This window comes from Camelina sativa, chromosome 5, assembly GCF_030686135.1.
Source record: "Camelina sativa cultivar CO46 ecotype springtype chromosome 5, ASM3068613v1".
NCBI classification, from domain to species: domain Eukaryota; kingdom Viridiplantae; phylum Streptophyta; class Magnoliopsida; order Brassicales; family Brassicaceae; genus Camelina; species Camelina sativa.
Window position 1 is genome coordinate 23,668,592 of NC_141884.1, and position 20,914 is coordinate 23,689,505.

The 20,914-nt window shown below is 39.2% G+C and overlaps 1 protein-coding gene and 2 pseudogenes across 2 annotated transcripts; all 3 read right to left on the reverse strand.

The window, feature by feature from the left end:
* Nucleotides 1-7,491: 7,491 nt before the first annotated feature.
* LOC104787249 (dirigent protein 19 pseudogene) lies at nt 7,492-8,360 on the reverse strand (annotated as a pseudogene). The gene has a single exon (XR_015557445.1). The product of XR_015557445.1 is annotated as a dirigent protein 19 pseudogene (transcript).
* Nucleotides 8,361-15,487: 7,127 nt separating this feature from the next.
* On the reverse strand, nt 15,488-18,742 carry LOC109132876 (jacalin-related lectin 15-like; annotated as a pseudogene).
* LOC104787248 (uncharacterized) lies at nt 18,497-20,613 on the reverse strand. The gene has a single exon (XM_010512786.2). The coding sequence runs from the start codon at nt 20,017-20,019 to the stop codon at nt 18,754-18,756; it is 1,266 nt and encodes a 421-aa protein (XP_010511088.2). The 5' UTR covers nt 20,020-20,613; the 3' UTR covers nt 18,497-18,753.
* Between the last annotated feature and the right edge of the window lie 301 nt (nt 20,614-20,914).

Sequence of the window (20,914 nt, forward strand, 5' to 3'; positions counted from 1 at the left end):
CAGCAACAAGTCACTGCTGAGCACTCTCTACTGTGGTGTACTACCAAAGATAAGTATGCTGCTTGACACTGCTTCTAATGGTAATTTCCTGAACAAAGACGTCGATGAAGGTTGGCAACTCGTTGAAAATCTCGCCCAGTCTGATGGAAACTACAATGAAGACTACGACCGCACAGTTAGAGGCGACGCTGGTTCTGAGGAGAAGTACAAGAGGGACCTCAAGAACGTCAATGAGAAGCTTGACCGCCTGTTGCTCAATCAACAAAAGAGCGTCCACTTCGTATCTGAGGGTGAACATTTTCACGTCCAAGATGGGGCGGGTGAGCAGTCTGAGGAGATCAGCTACATCCATAATCAAGGTGGAAACATCAAGAGTTACAACCCCTATCAGACGAACCCCAATTTGTCTTACCGGAGCACCAACGTTGCAAATCTACAGGATCAGGTGTACCCTCCTCAGCAGCAACAACATGGTCAACAAAAACCTTTTGTGCCTTACAATCAGGGATTCGTCCCTAAACAACAGTTCCAGCAAGGTTACCAAGCTCCCTCATGACCACCACCAAGATTCCGCCCTCAACCAGTACAGCCTACTCCAGCCCCAAATCAAGAAATGAAGCAAATGATGCAACAACTTCTTCAGGGTCAAGCTAGCGGATCTCTGGATACTGCTAAGAAGTTTGCTGAACTCAGTCAGCGAATGGAGTGTTCATACAATGATCTTAATGTCAAGTTTGAAGCTCTTAACTCCAAGATGAAGTATATGGAAGGCAAGACTGTTTCTACTTCTACCCCAACAACTGGCCAACTACCTGGAAAAGCAGTTCAAAACCCCAAGGACTATGCCACTATCCATGCCATCACCACCCAAGTTGTAGATGTACGGCTCACTAAGGACACTGAGAGTTTACATGGGGAGGATTTTCTTCAAGATGAAGTTCAGATAAAGGATCCTGTCGAGGTGCTAAAGGATCCAATTAAGTCAGCCAAGCAATCTGATCCTGAAGCTACTAAAGAACCCGCTGCTCCCAAGGATAAACCTGTGAGATTCATTCCTCCACTATACAAGCCACCTCTACCATTTCCAGTGAGGTTTAAGAAGCAGCTTACTGAGAAGTATAAAGCTTTGTTCGAAAAACAAGTCAAGGAGATTGAACTTCGGATGCCTTTGCTTGATGCATTTGCACTTGTGCCTCAATATCAAAAGTTTTTAACTGACTTGGTAACCGAAAAGACCAAAGAGAAGGAGGAGATAGCTAAAGGATCTCAAGCTAAGGCTCTGGAAGATGAGAGGGTAGTGCATGACATAGGTGGGGTTATTCATGAATGCAAGGCTGTTATTCAGAAGATGATTATCCCAAAGAAGCTAGAGGACCCTAGTTCTTTCACCTTGCCTTGTTCTCTAGGTCCATTGGCCTTCAAAAAGTGCCTATGCGACCTTGGTGCTTCAGTAAGCCTCATGCCACTCTCTGTAGCTCAGAGGCTAGGATTCAACGAATACAAGTCATGCAACCTCCGCTTAATATTGGCTGATAGGACTACTAGATTGCCTCATGGTCTATTAGAAAACCTACCCATCAAAATTGGACAAGCTGAGATTCCTACTGACTTTGTGGTGCTGGGAATGGATGAAGAGCCTAAAGATCCACTAATCCTGGGAAGGCCTTTCTTAGCTACAGCTGGAGCAGTCATTGATGTCAAGAAGGGGATGATTGATCTCAATCTGGGTAAAAACTTCAAGATGAAGTTTGATATCAAGGATTATAGGAAGAAACCAACTATTGATGGACAGACCTTTGTGATTGAAGAGAAAGATCAGAAATCTGGGTTTGACATCTTTAAGGATGTGAATGAGGCAGAACAGAGGTTTTGGTAACCAAAGAGAAAACTCAAAGTGTCACTCGACCATTCTCCAACTCGCGTGCAGTCGTTACCCTCCCTAAGCGTCGAGACCTACTTCCTAATCACCAACCACACAAGACAAGTTCTCCCGCGCTTGAGAGTTTGTCTGAACCCCAAACAACCAAGATTTTAAGGGATACAGTGACAGAGTTAACAGCCATGTTAGAGGAGATGAGAGGACAAATCATGCAGCTCCAGGATAAAGTTAAAATTTCTTCTCCAAGAAAAGCAAGACAGAGGTTGGGGATAATGAAGAAGAGAAGATCTTTTCTTATTGAACCTGGGCAGAATGCTAAAGAGTATATGGTTAGACAAGACATTCTAGAGGGGTCTACAAAACCTCTCTATGACCCTCCCAAAGCATAAGGAGTATGCAAAGTCAAGCTAGGGACTTTAAACAAACTCACTTGGGAGGAAGTCCCAAAGGTATCTCTTTGTAAATACAATTAGGATCTTGTGTTTTTTTAATTTTTGTTTTTCGTTTTCTGCTGTTCAGGAATCCACTGAAGGGAGTATGGCCAACTAAAGTGGCAAAAGAAAAAAAATACAAATAGCAGAGTGTTGGGTTTTGCAGACATGGAATGAAGCAATAGAAGAGGAGCTCTCGTGAAGCTCTTGCTGACGACTCGACCAAGCCACGACTCGACGATGTTCTGACTCGATCCGGTGTCAAAGACTCCCACTCGATCGACGACAAACCGGAGCTGCTCCCTAAACCAACCATCACTCCCACTCGATTGACGACGAACCGGAGCTGCTCCCGGAACCAACCATCACTCCCACTTGATCGACGACGAACCGGAGCTGCTCATCATCTCACTTGATCCGCCGCCGCGAGCACCGACTCCTTTTTCTACTACTGAGGTACTCCAACATTTCCTTTGTATATACCATATCATCCTTACATTTGTTTCTATTATGATTCTCAAATCCTACTTCAAATTTTTCTTACACAGAGGACTGTGTAATTTAAGTTTGGGGGAGGGTTTAAGATGATGCATCTAATGTTGTCTTCTGTGACTTTTATTTCAAATTTTTGCATCATATCATGTTTGAGTCTGCATTCATCTATTTGCATAGAAAAGCCATAAAAATTTGAAAAATTTTGAAAATTTCCACAAAAACAGAGTGTTCATGTAGTTTGCATTTGCATATTAGGATTGAGTCTAGTGTTGTTCATTTAGGAATGTTGCATTTAGCATAGGGGTTGATGATGATTGTAACCTTGTTAACATGCTGAATTCAATAGGATAGGATCAAGGCGCTTGTTATTAGTTCTTTGATGCATGTTGATTGAACTTGAAATATAAGACTGAACCAGGTTTTGAATTCTCAAAATTCCATTCTAGTGTTGATTGAAGCTTGTTTTGAATTGACATCATTCCCTATCTACCTGAACCTAATCCTGACTTGCAATTATCATGTTATGCATTGAAGTTGAACTCATGGATACCACATACATATTTGGATTATCTTTCTTCGTTTTACCACCCTTGTTAATCCAAGTAGCTGATTCTCATCTTTGGAACAGTTTCCCGCACCCTTAACCAACCATTCTTGCAAGCCAATTGTATTCTTGAGTGTGAGGACTATTCCGAGTTGAGCTTGTTAGAAAGTGTTAGGTTCTAGCCGACAAGAGTAGGATCCTGTGTAGTTCTAGTTCGCGCTATCCGGACTAGTAGGATTAGGTGAGAACTCGATTTTGGGTTTTGGGATTGGATTTGTTATGAAAAAAGAAAGAAAAAAGGGTAAAGAGTCTTTAGGAGGGGGAATGTGTTATCAAGGTTTACAAGTCTAGTAAAGGATGTGGGTTGTGTAATGTAAAAAGTTATTGGTTCTGGGCATAGAAAGAAAATTTTAGACAAGGAAGAGAAAGCAAAATGCTTAAGAAGTCTAGAGTTCTAAGAAGAAAAGAAAGAGAACCATAGTGATAAAAAAAAAAGGTTTCCCATCCGCTAGATTGATATGAAGTAACCTCCTCCTAAGGCTAAGTTAAAAGAATGAGAGAATGGGGTTTAGAAGAGATATCGACGAGGGGTAGAGATAGGACAAACTTCTGGGTTAGAAAGTTAGAGCTAAGTTTCCTTGGGACCTTTGGGTAGACGGGTACTGCTCTTGTATGTATCAGTTGGTTTCAACCTTTAGCCTTCTCTTAAGCTCAACTCATTTTCGTGAGAGATCCCTGCTCTATATTGTTAAAACCACTTGCAAAGGAGACCATTTTTGGCTCTAGCCTTTCACTCCAGCCAAATGAGTTTGATGACATTGCATAGCTTGATTCATGGTTCTTTGTTAATGAATGTTGAAGGGAATGATAGAAATGATGGCATGTGTAGACTAGGGTTCGGAATCGTTTCAGGTTGTGATGAGCTTGTCTAAATTTTTTAAACAGAGTTCCTTCACCATGCATCATAGAACTAATAACAAGGACCTTGATTCTAACTATTCTATTCAGCATGTTTTAGGTTCTGAGACCCCATCTTCAAACCTCTCTTCCATACTTTGTTCTTGGTTGTTTGCTTGAGGGCAAGCAAAGATTAAGTTTGGGGGAGTTGATATGTATATATTTTACACTCTTTCATCATGCTTTTGTCATTCATTTTGTTCTCTTAATTCATTCTTTTGCATTGTTTTAGGTCTCTTTTGCATAACATGTATATCTAGGTAGTCTTTGCATTGGTCTTGCACGCATTTTGCATATTGGAGTTGTTTCAGGTGTTTTAGGAGGTTTCCAAACCATCAAATGCAAACAAGGATCAGGAAAGCAGTTAAACGACTCGACCTACACTACCCAGCGACGCAAGCTTCCACGTCTTTGATCAAGTCGAGTGAAGATTTTACGTTGGGATTAAGCTTTTGACGTCTTCATCAAAGTTGTAGGGAATTGAGTCATCTTTCCAATGAAGTTTATTTCAAGCCAATCGGAGTCGTGGTTCATGAGTTATCGTCGCTTTCGTGGATGCACGTACGTTCTGAATTCCAACTCGACCTGCACGCAAAGGAGAGCTCCCACTCGATCGGATGTTAGCAGCGAGTCAACCAAGACGCCCCAGGATGGCTCCTGAGCACCCTTAAGACGCGACTCGATCATCAGCTCTCAGACGACACTTTTCAAGCTCCCACTCGATCGGATGTTAGCAGCGACTCGACCAAGACGCCCCAGGATGGCTCCTGAGTACCCTCAAGACACGACTCGATCAGCAGCTCTCAGACGACACTTTTTAAGATCCCACTTGATCGGATGTTAGCAGCGACTCGACCAAGACGCCCTAGGGTTGCTCCTGAGCACCCTCAAGACGCGACTCGATCAGCAGCTCTCAGACGACGTCCTCAAGCCGTGACTCGATCGAAATTCTCATGGTTTGACTCGATCGACACTCTCACGTCGCTACTCGATCGAAACTCTCACGTCGCTACTCGATCGACACTCTCACAATGCGACTCGATCGATGCTCTTAAACCGACGTCCTGGTTTTGTCTTGAAGACGCGTCCGAGAAGGATTCCCGAACCGACGTTCTATATTGTCGTTTTATGTTTTAGAGATTTCCATGTTTTACTGTAAATACGTTTTGTTAAGTTTTCACTCGAACATCTTAGCTTTTATCTCGTTTTGGTTCCTAAGGTTTTACCTAGCCTCCAAAAACGTTCTGAGACTTTGTATCCAGATATCTTTTAATTCATTGAGTTTTTGCATTCGATTTCTTCAACAAACTTGTTCATCTCATTTTTATCTATCTTAGGATGCTTGATTCAATGTTTTCTTAGTTTTTATCTTTGATGATGATTTTCGGATCTGAGTAGTGTGGTAGTTCTTGAGGATGGGATAGATTAGGTGGAGGATCTTATGATGTAGAGTGTTTAAGCTTTGATTGTATGATTCCCTTCTGGACTAGAATTAGAAATACTAGTTTCTCTCTGATCAATTGGAACTGGGTTTTGGACATTTCCGCATCCAAAAGGTGTTCGATGAAATGTCTGACCAACTAGTGCCAGACACTTACGTTCCTAGCCTAAGAGATTAGTTGTCTAGGATGTTTGTTGACGTGAATGAACTTGTTTTTCATGTCATGCTTGATCATGTTTCTCTAGCGAGAGCTAGGTTTGGAAGTGGTTGAGTTTGAGTAGCTTCTGTCAAGAGATTGGAGTAGCTAAGAAGTGATGTTCATTATTTAGGGATGGTTTGCTTGTAGCATGTTAAATACTCTATAGACTAGGATACTCCACCGACATCAATTACTCCCATCCTTAGGACCTCTTTCTTTCTGATTTTTATTACATTCCTGAGGCTGTTTCGTTTCTTGCCTTTTAGTTCATGCTTAGACTCGTTTATGTTTTTATTCATTTTCGCCTTTTTCATGCATTATCGTTTCTAATTCTGTGACTTATTTTCGTTTCGTATCGTCATCATTATAGGACTGTTAGACAAAAACTCTCTTTGAATTGGCTTGACTTGTGATTTCTTGATTGCATCTTGATTGCTAGTAAAGTTTCCCATTTGGATTGACACCTTAAGTACTACAACTACATAAGGTTAATTGAGACCTGCTAGGATAAGACACACAAAAATTCTAGTATCACTCCTCAACTCCATCATCGCTTCCTTACACTCTGAATTCGAGATGACTAATCTTGGCGCCCTTCATTTCTTCCTTGGCATAGCAGTCTCACACACCAAAACCGGTCTGTTCTTGCATCAACGACAGTATGCGACTGAGATTTTGGCTCGAGCCTCTATGACAAACTGCAGCTCTTGCCTCACTCCGGTGGATACCAATCCTAAGTTACATGCGGATGCCGGACCACCCGTTTCTGATCCTACATTGTACCGTAGCCTTGACGGTGCCCTGCAGTACCTCACTTTCACACGTCCGGACATCTCTTATGTCGTCCAATAGATTTGTCTTCACATGCATGATCCTCGCGAAGCTCATTATAATGCGTTGAAACGAATTCTTTGGTACCTCAAGGGCAAACTTGCACATGGTCTTCAGCTCTATCGTTCATTCGTTGATCATCTGGTCGCTTATTCTGACGCGGACTAGGCAGGTTGCTCCGACACTCGCCGCTCCACATCCGGGTATTGTGTCTTTCTTGGAGATAACTTGGTTTCTTGGTCTGCTAAGTGCCAACATACTGCCTCAAGATCAAGTGCTGAAGCAGAGTATAGAGGGACTTGCCAATGTCGTCGCCGAAGCCTCCTGGCTCTGTAATCTTCTACTCGAGCTCCATCTCCCGCTCAACAAGGCTACGTTGGTTTACTGTGAAAATGTGAGTGCCGTGTACCTCTCTGCCAATCCGGTTCAGCATCATCGGACGAAGCATATTGAAATTGACATTCATTTTGTCCGGGAACATGTCGCTCTTGGTCAGATTAGTGTACTCCATGTCTCGTCGGCCTATCAGTACGCCGACATCTTCACCAAAGGGCTACCGTCTCCTTTGTTTCTCGACTTCCGGTCCAGCCTGAGCGTCCGCCTTCCTCCCACTTTGACTACGGGGGAGTGTTAGAATATATTTGTCTATATCCAAATATTTACAGTTGTATATGATATCTTTGGTAGTTAGGATACTCTTGTACACCTTATATATTGACGTATCAATAACACATACTCCTCACGGACATTACATACAATCTTACACTTTTCATCTTTAGTATAGTATGATGAGTACGTAGGCATTAAGAAAGCAAAAATCATAAATTCACGCATCTAGGAAAATTAGTTTAAGTGACAAAAGACACTGTCTCCCACCACCACTATGTGAAAAGGAAAAAACCAAACCAAAAGAAAAAAAAGTATTATAAACTAGAAATGAAGAAGAATCAGTAGTGCAAAACATAGCAATTATACTCTACTACAGCGTTCCCTGTCTTGAGATCAAACACATGCGTTCTTGCCTGAACATAACCCCTAGCAAATCGGAAAAGTCCACTTCCTCCGATCACCGGCATCTCCCTCACCTTATCGAACACCGAGTTTCTTCCTAATACTGTGATCGTGCTTCCATTGTATTTCCCATCAATAATCGCGAAATTCATAGCCATCAATAACCCTATCTCTTCTTTAGATGTAATCGCATAAAAGCCTTGTGCCCTTCCCACCATTTTGGAGCTTAATATTGGGGCGAGCGTTAAAGGGTTATCAATCATACGCATTAGACCAAAACCCGTTGCCCCTGTATAGTTTTTTGGAGGATTCATGATTGTTACCGAAGTCGGGTCTTGGCCGCTTACGATGTCGTGCCAGTATACTCTGAAATGAGTAAGCTTCTCTTTCTTGTGATGCAAGAAATCAGATTCGAGGGTTTCTCCTGTGACGGAAATTAGGACGGCGGCTAGAGTTAGAGAAGAAATTAGAAATAATGAGAGAAAACTGGCCATGGCGGAGACTGGAGAGTGGAGAGGATGGACTTTAGTGGGTTTTGTGGCTACAATTGCATTTTATGGTTTGATGCATGTAGACATAATTATAGATGGAGGAGAGGACATTCTAGAAAGTGAAAGGTCGTGTGAATATGTAATGATACCTGCGGTTGGTGTACCTGCTCCAGCTCACTGAAAATGATGACGGTATGATGGTATCTTATGGAGGACGTTGTTAAATTATGTATATTCTTACACTAAGTAAGAACATAGGGAAAATGATCATGGACAGAAACAATGACCATAGATTAATTATTATTTTTCACTAAATTGACAAAAAAAAAAAAAAAAAAAAAAAAAAAAAAAATTGGAAAACTATATGAAATATATAACATGATTTTGGAAATAATATGTTGAACATGGCTTTTCTTAGGGTGCTGCAAGAAACTAAATTTTTTAGGAGTTTTACAATCTCATGGCTTGGAAAGTAACAATGGCAATTATGTATCAAATTTTGCATTATGTCCTGTCATCAGATGATGGTTAGGCTAGCATCTCATACTGAAAATTCGAAATATATTTCAGTGGACTGATGTATTGGAGTAAGTAACATGAAATTAACCATGGAGCCTGATATATCATGGTTTTTGTGGTTTTTAACTATGATATAAAGAGTCTTTTAGTGTCTTTTCATTTGTTTCTATATTGTTTTTGAGTCTTTACAGGTTTTTAGCATGGAAGCAGCAAAGTGGAGCAATTTGGATCAGTTTGGAGCAATAATCCGCAAGAAATCAACTTGGAATCGATCAGAGGAGATGGTGTCGATCGACACTGCCTTAGCATCGATCGACACCCAATCCAAACCGACGAGAGAGCCAAATTTGGAAGTTTTACAAAGTTGCCCGAAGTTTTCCATATTTGCAAGACTAGTCCCTGACGTGTTTTAGGACATATATATATATAGTTTTTAGGTTTTTGCAAACCCTTAAGTCTTTTTCTAGAGAGTTTTATTTTTCCTACAACCCTGTGAGATCTTGAGAGCTTTTGGGAGAGAGATCTGAACTGCTTTGAGAGAAGAATTCTTGAACTCCCTCTTTACTCTTTTAATTTCAATTGCTTATTATTCAGAAAGATGTTTTGTTCTTCATTGAATATGTCTGAGTAGTTCGCTTGTTAGGTTTAGGGTTTTTCACAGGGATTTTATGAATTATTAGATCTGTTTATTTAGGATTCATTATCTATCTAGATCTTCATCTTAGGTTGTTCTTCATATTAATCCTTGATTGGCCATCTAGAATTAATACTTTAGGAAAATAGATTGATATGAGAATATAATTGTTTTCCTGATAAAACCTTTTGATGAGCAAAATTATTTCTTGCAAAGAGATTTGATTTAATAATTTTGTGAACAATCTAAACCTAATTTTCTTGCTGATTTTTAACCTAGAATTTTACAAAGAGATTTGGATTTCCTGGTTTTAAATTTAGATTTTATTTGCAGTGAGAACTGATTTAATTTACAAAAGTGTTTAGAGTTCTAGATATGTTCTTAATTGCTTGAATCCTAATTTATTGATTGATTTAATATTTTATAATTTCCTGAGAAATTCCTTAGACCTAGCTTTTTGATCTTCTGAATTTACAACAGCTTTATTTAATATTTTGCATTGCTATTTTTAATTCAATTTAATCTGTTTAGCATAATTATAAAATTCTATAATTTATTGTGTAGTCTTGAGTCCTTGTGGAATTCGACCCCTAAGTACTGCATTGATCTCTTAATTTGAGAGAGTAGCTCTAGGGTAAATTTGAGCATATCAAATTTTGGCGCCGTTGCCGAGGACTCATTGATCTACCATTAGATTTGAGTTTTAGATTTTGTCTAAATTTTTCTTTTTATTTTCAAACTAACACGCTTTTGTTTTCTTCTCTCTTGTGTGTTTCAGGTGTATGCCTAATAAGCCTAACACAAGGAACAATAAGACTAGTCCAATTCTGAAGCTTTCAAACCAAGAGTTGGGAAAACTTGAGCGTGAGAACAGAAAAGCCGCTAAATCTCTGAAGATGGTTAATACGGTCATTCTGATGCGTGATGAGGCTGGTGTTTTGAGGGATCAAGAGGGCCACTTGCGCAATGAGCAGGGTCAAAAGCTTGATGCAGAAAGAAACGTGATTCCTGAACCTGTTGTCAACGAGCAGGCTGTCGTGAACCAGCAAGCTGGTGTCGTTGATGATCCGGATCTTGGTGTCGATCGACACCAACCAGGTGGCATCGATCGACACCCACCTGCAGACGTGCGTGTAGCTGCCAACCACGTCCAGAACCCAGTTCGACGACATGAGCAAAACCGGGACTTGATCAGGACCATTGCTGACTACAACCAGGCTGATCTGGTGTATGAGAACCGGTCTGCTATTGTTTCTTCCCCATTCCAGAGGAACGATTTTGAGTTGAAACCTGCGTACTTCCAACTGGTTGGACAGAGACCTTTCTCTGCTTTGCCCAATGAGAAGCCTCTGGACCATATTGAGCATTTTGAGGATCTTGTGACCAGTATCAAGGCTAATGGAGTGACTGAGGACTTCATATTCTGCAAGCTCTTCCCATACTCACTTGCAGGAGAGGCATCTCAGTGGTTGAAGCAGTTGCCAGCTGGATCTTTGACATCTTGGCAACAAGTCAAGGTGGCTTTCCTCAACCATTTCTATGATGATGCAATGTCAGATGAGTTGAGAGTCAAGCTATCCACTTTCAAGCAAAGACCAGATGAAGCTTTCAAGGCAGCTTGGGTGAGATTCAAAGCTTATCAGAGGGATTGTCCACACCATGGTTTTTCAAGGGTACAATTGCTGAGTATCTTTTTCAGAGGGTGTGACTGGAAGTATCAGTTAGCTTTAGATGTTGCAAGTCATGGTAATTTCAAGACAAGAATGCCAGAAGATGCTGAATTATTGATTGAGAACTTAGCTGCTAGCAATAGTACTAAGAGAGCAGATGCTGAAAGGAAGAGATTGCATGGAGGATTTGATTCAAACCAGTTAGCTTCTGTTAATGCTAAGCTGGATTCAGTGCATAATCTCCTTATGGGTAAGAAATCTGTTCATTTTGCTGCTGAGGTTGAGACATATGAGCCAGAACCTGATCAAGGACACCAAGAGGAAGATGTGAACTATGTGTATGGGAATCAGGGACAGCGGTTTGGAAATCAGCAAGGCAATAGGCCTTACAGTGGGAACCCTTCAGGCTACACTTCCAAGCCAGAGTATCAGCAGAAACAACAGAATAATGGCTATACAAAGACATATGGGAACTCATCTTATCAGTCTCCACCTCTTAAGAATTCTTCAGAGAGTAGAATGGAAGCCATGCTTGAGCAGCTTTTGCAAGGACAGGAGCAATTGACAGTGACATTCAATGGGAAGATTGACAATGTCTACACTGAGCTGAATGGGAAGATTGATGCATTGAATGTTCATGTTAAGAAGCTGGAGATTCAAGTTGCACAGACTGCTGGGTCTATTAAACGACAAGAGAGTTTTCTTCCTGGAAGAACTGAGTCAAACCCTAGACATGCTTGCAATTCCATATCTGTGAGGGATGAAGATGCTGTTGAAATTGCTTCTGCCGAACTGGGTGAAAAATCGACAAAATTCTTGGTTTCAGATGATGGTATCGATCGACACCACCTGGGTGTCGGTCGACACTCATCCCAGACGAGCCCAGAAACTGCAAAATCTCAGGTTCCAGCTGCTGAAAGGGTCTACAAGCCTAAGGTTCCTTTTCCCAAGCCAAGAAAGTCCAAGCAGGAGATGGAGGAAGCAAGATGCAAAGCAATGATGGACAAGGTGATGATTGAGATGCCTTTAATTGATGCAGTAAAGCTTTCACCACCTCTTAGGCGCTATGTCAAGAGAATGGTATCAAATGGTTTGAGCCCTGAGGAAGGAGCACTGCTTACTAAGGATGTTAGTGCAATTCTGTTGAACCAGCCTGTTCAGAGGAATAAGGAGAGAAAGCAGGAGGTGGTTGTCTCTAAGGAAGTGAGTGAAATCATTCAATGTAGGACTGCTAAGAAGTTACCAGATCCTGGAAGCTTTGTACTTGATTGCTCAATCTCAGCAGGAAGGTTTTCTCACTCACTTTGTGACCTTGGTTCTAGCGTCAACTTGATGCCACATTCTGTTGCTATGAGACTTGGGATGACAGAATTCAAGCCAACTCAGATTTCTCTAATCCTAGCTGATCGATCCAGAAGAATTCCTGAAGGTGTTTTAGAGGATATTCCAGTTAAGGTTGGCAACTTCATGATTCCCACTGACTTTGTGGTGCTGAAGTATGATCAAGAGCCTAAAGATCCTCTCATCTTAGGAAGATCTTTCTTGGCTACAGCTGGTGCAATCATCGATGTGCAGAAAGGACACATAACACTGAATGTGGATGGTTTGAGTATGAGTTTTGAGATGGATAAACTGAGGAGAGCTCCTACTATTGATGGACAGACTTTTTCTGTTGAAAAAGTTTCTACAACACGGGCATCAGGCTCAGTGTCGATCCACACCAACAAGGAGGCATCGATCGACACCCCTCCACATCCGAGACAAAGCTTGTCCAAAGTTGAAGCTCCAAGACAGAAACCTGTTCCCAAACGGAAAGTCTCCCATTCCACCCTCCAGAGTCCTCAGGTAAGGCAAAGGTACACCTCTTCTGCACCTAATCCTCCTCCTATCATCAACAAGAATTTCAAAGAGAGAAAAACTGTTTTGCAGTTAACCAAGCCACAAGATTATCGTAGAGTCCTTGTTTCTTCTGTTGATGATTTTGCAGGACATAAGAGAAGCACACCCATCCCTAAATCCCACCCTGGTCCTGTTCCTAACATCCTTGGCAAGCCTCATGCACCTAAAGCTTATACACCACCTTGGATGAAGAGGACCTCAATGCCATGTTCTGATCCTCCGGATGCCTGAGCTCCAACACAGTCAAGCTAATGACTGAAAACAAGCGCTTAGTGGGAGGCAACCCACTGGTAGGTTTTTCTTTTTCTTTTGATTTTGATTTTTGTTTATTTTATTTCTATTTTTGCTTTCCTCTTACTTGATAACACTGGGGACTGTGTTGTTTAAGTCTGGGGGATCAGTGGACTAGACTTCTTCTTCGGGCCATACAAGACAGTGCAATTTTTCAAAGTATGTCTCCCCTCTCTCTTCCCTTCAGTGCTTTAAAAAAAAAAAAAGAGAAAAATCAGAAAAAGAGAATAAAAGATGAGATGATTTTGATCAGTTTAGAGAGGTAGGTAAATTACCAGTGACCTCATTATTCTACTCTTGAGTCAAATGATCACACAAAGCTTGGAAGCGAGGGGTAAGTAAATTACCGATGACCCCGGTATTCGCTTACACCTTTGAAAAAAGAAAAAGAGAGAAAAGAAAAAAAAAAATTTGAAGTGAGAAAAGGGAGAGGAAAGGAGATGTAAGAAGAATGTCTTGGCCTGAAGAGAATCCATATGCCACTGTTCGATACACCCAAGGTAAGAACTCACCTGTACTTGCATTAATTTATGTAATGAGATGACAATGGAGATTTCAGAGATTCCAAGGAATTGTGGAATTTGAATAAGGAATGTTGATGCTTATCATGGTTGAGTATAAGTAGTAAGTTCTTGAGTCAGGTAAATGAAGAGTGTGAATAAGAATAATCTGCAATTGAGTGAGTTCCCTGTTTTCAAACCTCTTTCACATGTCTAAGTTTTTGTTTTGCTTGAGGGCAAGCAAAGGCTAAGTCTGGGGGAGTTGATATATCATGGTTTTTGTGGTTTTTAACCATGATATAAGGAGTCTTTTAGTGTCTTTCATTTGTTTCTAGATTGTTTTTGAGTCTTTACAGGTTTTTAGCATGGAAGGAGCAAAGTGGAGCAATTTTGGATCAGTTAGGAGCAATAATCCGCAAGAAATCAACTTGGAATCGATCAGAGGAGATGGTGTCGATCGACACTGCCTTAGCATCGATCGACACCCAATCCAAACCGACGAGAGAGCCAAATTTGGAAGTTTTACAAAGTTGCCCGAAGTTTTCCATATTTGCAAGACTAGTCCCTGACGTGTTTTAGGACATATATATATAGTTTTTAGGTTTTTGCAAACTCTTAAGTCTTTTTCTAGAGAGTTTTATTTTTCCTGCAACCCTGTGAGATCTTGAGAGCTTTTGGGAGAGAGATCTGAACTGCTTTGAGAGAAGAATTCTTGAACTCCCTCTTTACTCTTTTAATTTCAATTGCTTATTATTCAGAAAGATGTTTTGTTCTTCATTGAATATGTCTGAGTAGTTCGCTTGTTAGGTTTAGGGTTTTTCACAGGGATTTTATGAATTATTAGATCTGTTTATTTAGGATTCATTATCTATCTAGATCTTCATCTTAGGTTGTTCTTCATACTAATCCTTGATTGGCCATCTAGAATTAATACTTTAGGAAAATAGATTGATATGAGAATATAATTGTTTTCCTGATAAAACCTTTTGATGAGCAAAATTATTTCTTGCAAAGAGATTTGATTTAATAATTTTGTGAACAATCTAAACCTAATTTTATTGCTGATTTTTAACCTAGAATTTTACAAAGAGATTTGGATTTTCTGGTTATAAATTTAGATATTATTTGCAGTGAGAACTGATTTAATTTACAAAAGTGTTTAGAGTTCTAGATCTGTTCTTAATTGCTTGAATCCTAATTTATTGATTGATTTAATATTTTATAATTTCCTGAGAAATTCCCTAGACCTAGCTTTTTGATCTTCTGAATTTACAACCGCTTTATTTAATATTTTGCATTGCTATTTTTAATTCAATTTAATCTGTTTAGCATAATTATAAAACTCTATAATTTATTGTATAGTCTTGAGTCCTTGTGGAATTCGACCCCTAAGTACTACATTGATCTCTTAATTTGAGAGAGTAGCTCTAGGGTAAATTTGAGCATATCAGAGCCAGAACATATATATATATATATATATATATATATATATATATATATATATATATATTCTCATATAATAAGTCAAAATTTGTTTGCAAAGAAACATTTATTTATTCCAAGTGGACAATTAAACTTAACACTGAATATGACAACCCAAAGACACATATAGACGATGATATGTTAGTAAAGTTGTAGAAATTCACGCACTTATTGAAGCAACATCATCAAGCTCATTAGTCATGATCAAGCAAATTACTTCGCAGGAGAAATCGGTGCGAAGTAAGCTCCAAGAGAGTTAGAGAGGTAAGGTTTTTGTCAAAAGATCCATGAAACCTAATGATCTTCTTACCTTTGACTTCAAGTTCAAACGTAGTACCAACGTTATATCCCATGTATGCAGAAGTCCTAATGTTGGTTTTGATCACAAGTCCTAGTATCTCACCTTCATCGTAGTAACACTTCACAGATAAGATATGCTCATCGCACGTATGGTTTAGATCAAACTGCAAAACAATTCAGTTTTATAATAACTGTAATCAAATAAAACATTTACACATAAAAAAGACTAACCAAGTCTAAACCGAATTTAACAAAAAACTATATACATTGATTGGTATTCCAAACCGTACACATTCAACAGGTATTACAAAGACCTCTTTAAGACGAAGAAGTGAAGAACACAATTAGGATTTTGATAAAGTCGACGAAAGAAAAGGCCAAAAAGATAGAGTTAGACGACGTACACACTCGGTGAAATTTTGATATTTGTCACCATGGGTTGATCCAGCTTTAGGTTGACCATTCTTGACATAGTCGAACTTGATGGACGCTGTACCACCTGTAGAACCTTCTTGAATATAGATCTGTGATACACCTTCACGGACTCCATCATCCCATATCTTGCTTGCAATTCCACCTTTTGCGTCTAACTTTTGGGCCACTGGTAACGGATTTGAACCTGATGGTGTATAGACTATAGAGTGTTAATTTTTTTTTTTTGCTCGACATTAACTTTTCATTAACCAAATGATACAACCAAATCAAAGGTACTTTACATTCACCCCTATAGACTTGGACCAAAACAAATGCAATGGTTGATCAAGTACAACCTTGGAACACTAGGCGGATCCAACGCTACCTAATCGAGAATCATTGCATTTTTTAACCACAGCGAGATAGATAACACACCACGACTCGGAGTGAAATCATCTCTTAAACCACCTAAATTGACCCAATGACACGAAAACAAATACTAACACAGAGAAGGCCTAAACCAATACTGAAAGCAGATCAAATCCCAGCTATGAAATCCTCATGATCGACGTGTAGAACTTGTCTCAATAACTTCAACACTCAGAGGCGCATTATCAGAAAAGCTTGGTCTCTCCGGCTTTCATTGTTCTGGTCCTAAATCTAAAACGGACAATACATACGACTGACCCGACCAAGAGTCATGAAGCTATAATAACCGGCGAAATAGATGGTTCTCCGAACTAACTATACAATAACCAGAATGCTAATCATCTAAGATTAGAAATTGGAGCACAGATTAGCATATCATCACCTCACAGTGCAAGTTCAAAGTGGCAACGTCACTTTCGTCAAGTTACGAGATATACACCACACCTTGGTCGGACTGAAAACCAAAAACGACACCACCCCTTGCTGCAGGACACCGCTGTGGCTGGAATAGAGCACAGATTAACCCAAACCCGACCATTGAAGCTCGTCAAAGAAAAGCTTCAGCCCTCACTGCTCTCCGAAGCCCACAAACCGCCGGTGACAAAACAGCAAACGAAGTCGCCACCCTAGATCCACTAGATCTGGCCAACATTCGACGTTGTCCTCCAACGTCTGCACCAGAGCCTTCACCAGCAACCTCCACCCGACGGATCTTCGCTTCATGCGCCGAGGAATCACCGGAACCACCGCCTTCGAGAAGCACCCAACCGACGGCGACAATATAGCAAGGAGCGGGAGACGGAAAAGGAACTACAAAGAGGAAGAAAAACTAAAAGGGCAACCGCAGAGGCGGAGCGAAACTGGCGGCGACTCTCTCTCTCGCGGCGACTCTCTCTAAGGTTTTTTGTTTTAGACTCCAAAAATGTATTTCAGGCTTTTTCGACTATAGAGTGTTAATTATATCAGTCAGATCTGTTTGTTTAAATTATGAGAAAAAAAAAAAAAAAAAAAAAAAAACCAAAACTGATGATATATCAATAATCATATCAGTAAAGATTGGTTGTTTTTGTACCCGAAGGATCTTCAGAAAGGATATTAAACCGTTCTATTTGTGATTTGTGAATACACTAAAAAAAAAAAAAGACTTTGGTGAAGTCTCAGATCTGTTCAACTCTGAGTTCCAGAAGAACTACTAAATAAGAAGCATGTACTAATCATATATATTAAAATAACATTTTATTATCTTTTTATTGGTCCATTTGGCATTTAATTTCTAAAAATATAATATATTTTATATTAAAAAGAAAATATTATACATGTACATTAATCTATACTTTAATACAAAATTGTAAATGAAATTACATAAACTATGAATTGACTTTTTTCTCCATTTTCATTTAAACTCATTATAAATATTATTCTAATGTTTATTTATTCAAATTTTGTAATATAGTGATTTTTCTATATAAAAGACAATTTGATATTCCATTGCCAATCCTTTTGTACTACAAAAAGGAAATCATTAGAATTAAACCTAGTAATCTAATTTAAATTGTGTAATAGAAAAGAAATTAAAGATAAAATTAAATCTTTGAAATTTTTTAAAGCTTTTATTGCACTTCGTATGATTTTATAGGGAATATATTTAATTTGTTACTAACAAAATAATTTAAATTTTAATTATTGAACTCTTTAGTTTATGTATTAGTTTATATGAACAATTTAAACTGAATTTTTGAATATCATAGTAAATATTCATTTTTAACATTTACAGTATATTTGTTTTACCTCGAGTGGTCAAAATTACCAAATAAAACTATTATGAAAGCTGAACAATAAAAATGAATGATTTGAGAAATATGTATTTATAATTATATTTAAATAAGTTATATAATTTGATATTGTGTGATTTGAATAAATAAAAGTTTATTATTGACATTTAGAAAACTTATTTTTTTATATATAGAATTTCAAAAATACCTCTTTTCCAATACCACTTTTTAAAAATATCCCTTTAAAAAAGTTTATACTGATATCTTCTTTTAGTAGAAATATCAATAAGAAAAAATTCAACGAGGATTTTACTAAAAAGATCTGTAATTAAGCTCATTGTCCCAAAATACACAACAAAATACTTTAAACACAACAACACATTGATGATAACAAGATGAGAGACAAAATAAATAAATATATAAATCAGACATAAGAACAACCACAACAAAAAAACAAAAAACAAAAAACAAAAAAACAAAAACAAAAAAGACACATACAATAAAATTAAAAGAGACTGGTTCGGTGAATATACTCTCTCAGTTCTGTCTCCATGTTCTTTAACTTCAACCCCACCATTGATGCACAGCAACTCCTTCATCTCTGAGTTTGCCATAGAGAGCCAAACACTCCCAATAAGCTCTACCACTCTTACTCTGCATCTTCCTTCCTCGTAGCCCTAAAGCATTTGGCTTGCACTCCAAGAAAAGCTCATCCACCATTTTGATCGACTTGCTCCTCATCATCTCTTCCACCACTTCCGCTTCCGCCTTCATCACCACGTATTCATCCTCCTTCACATTATCTTTCAGCCACTCCGTCATGCCCATTTTCTCAGATTCTAGGCTCATCTCATCGTTCACCGTCTCAATCTTGTACATCTCAAACTTTTGGTTCCTTGTTGGGTAGTTTTGAATAAACCATTCCGTTCCACTGCTTCCTTTTCCGTTGCCCACATCGATGAATACTCGCCTCGAGTAGCTCTCGAGGTCCATATTGTCTCCCATAAGGTCGGGGAGGTACCTTGTCCGTTTGAAATATGTTCTTGATTTCCTGGAAGCTGCTCTTGGTGGTTCAAGGAGAACATCCTCTAGCTTTCTCAAAGCTTTCTCTTTGGCCTCTTCTTCTGTGATACCGAGAAGTTTTCTCCCGGTGGCGACTAAGCTCTGCTTTTGCTCTGTTTCCCCTGTTTTCCTCATCGTCATTACCGTGTACTCAGAGCTCTTTACGTAGACTATTTCGTAGTTTGGATGTTTCAAGAAATTTGGAGGAAGATCTTGAAGGTTGACTTGGACGGTCAGGATGCCGCCAACTTTGAGAATCCTGTCTATAAATTCAGCGGAGTCAATGTGACGAGAATGCGCAAAGGCGAAATCAAAGGTCTCGTTTGGGACCATGCTCTGCATCTCCTGATCATTTGCAGATACAAGAAGCATATCAGTTTCGATCACTGTTTGAGAGTATGAAGAAACAGTGACCTCATCATCTCCACCACTTAGGAAGAGTGCTTTGTCTCCGATCTTAAAAAGACCTTCCTTCTCCAAATCATTGAGAAGCAAAGGCAGTAGCTCAGGAAGGTCAGATTCAACCGACTTAGATGGATCGGTTGCAGAAGTAGCTCCATATTTCAGGAGACTCAACCAAGTAAATGACAGAAACAACAAAGCCAAAAGCGTTGATCTCATAAAGAGACTCAAGACTTCAGAACGAGAAGCCTTGAGGAAAGAATCCGTAGAGCTTAAAGATGAGCTCGAACGGTCTCTCTTTTTCAAGAGGTAGTGAAAATGCTTTTGGCACATGGAGTGAAAGTCTTGGACAGTAACAAACACCATATCTTTTTGTTATTGTCTTAAAAAAAAAGCTGAGACAAAGAGAGAGAATGCGAAAAAAGCGCAGTTGGAAGTTAAAGAATAGGAAAGAGAGAAGAGAAGAGAAGAGAATAGAAAGCTAAAAGAGAATCCAAAGGAAGTAAAAAAAAAGGAAGAGAGAAAAGGGAGCGAGCGAGAGAAGAGGCGAGCCTAGCGAGTGCAGAACCTAGCGGCAGTATGATTCCCACCGGTGAGAGATACGCGGCTACTCTTCAAATTAGACCAAAGGGACATCAACTGCCTCATCCTCTGTACCTCCATATCGCGGTTATCAACTAATATACCTCTTTCTTGCTCTCAATCTGCTATTTCATCATTAACGCTCACACACACAAAAATAATATGTTTTTGTTTAAAATATAAGTTTTGTCTGGTAATCAATGGATCCTCAGATGTTGCTTCCAATTCATAGATAAACTCAAGGAAGCAACATATGGGATTTGAAAAAGAGAGAGAGAGCAGAAAGAGGTTTTTGTTAAATTGATTTCTGTTGGCTGATTTCTTCAGGCTTAAGTTTTTCCTCTTCTTTTTTTTTTTGTATCCCGCAAGAGATGAGAGAGAGTTAGATTGAAATTATAAAGGGCTTTGCTGTTTTGTTTAAGCCTTTGTTTACGCCATGCCTCTATCTATTTTAAGATCTTTTCCTTTAAATTCATGGGAGATCTTAACTTCTTATCCAAGTAACCTCACCACCTTCCTATATTAGGGTATGTCCACATCAGTGCTAACTCATTCCAGTTCTTAATTGTTTTGACTCTGTTTTAAGGTTGATGAAACAATAAACTCGTTGCACAGTTTACAAGAATTTAAATTATCTTCCTATGTATATATACTTTTACTTACACGTGTTTAGTTTGTT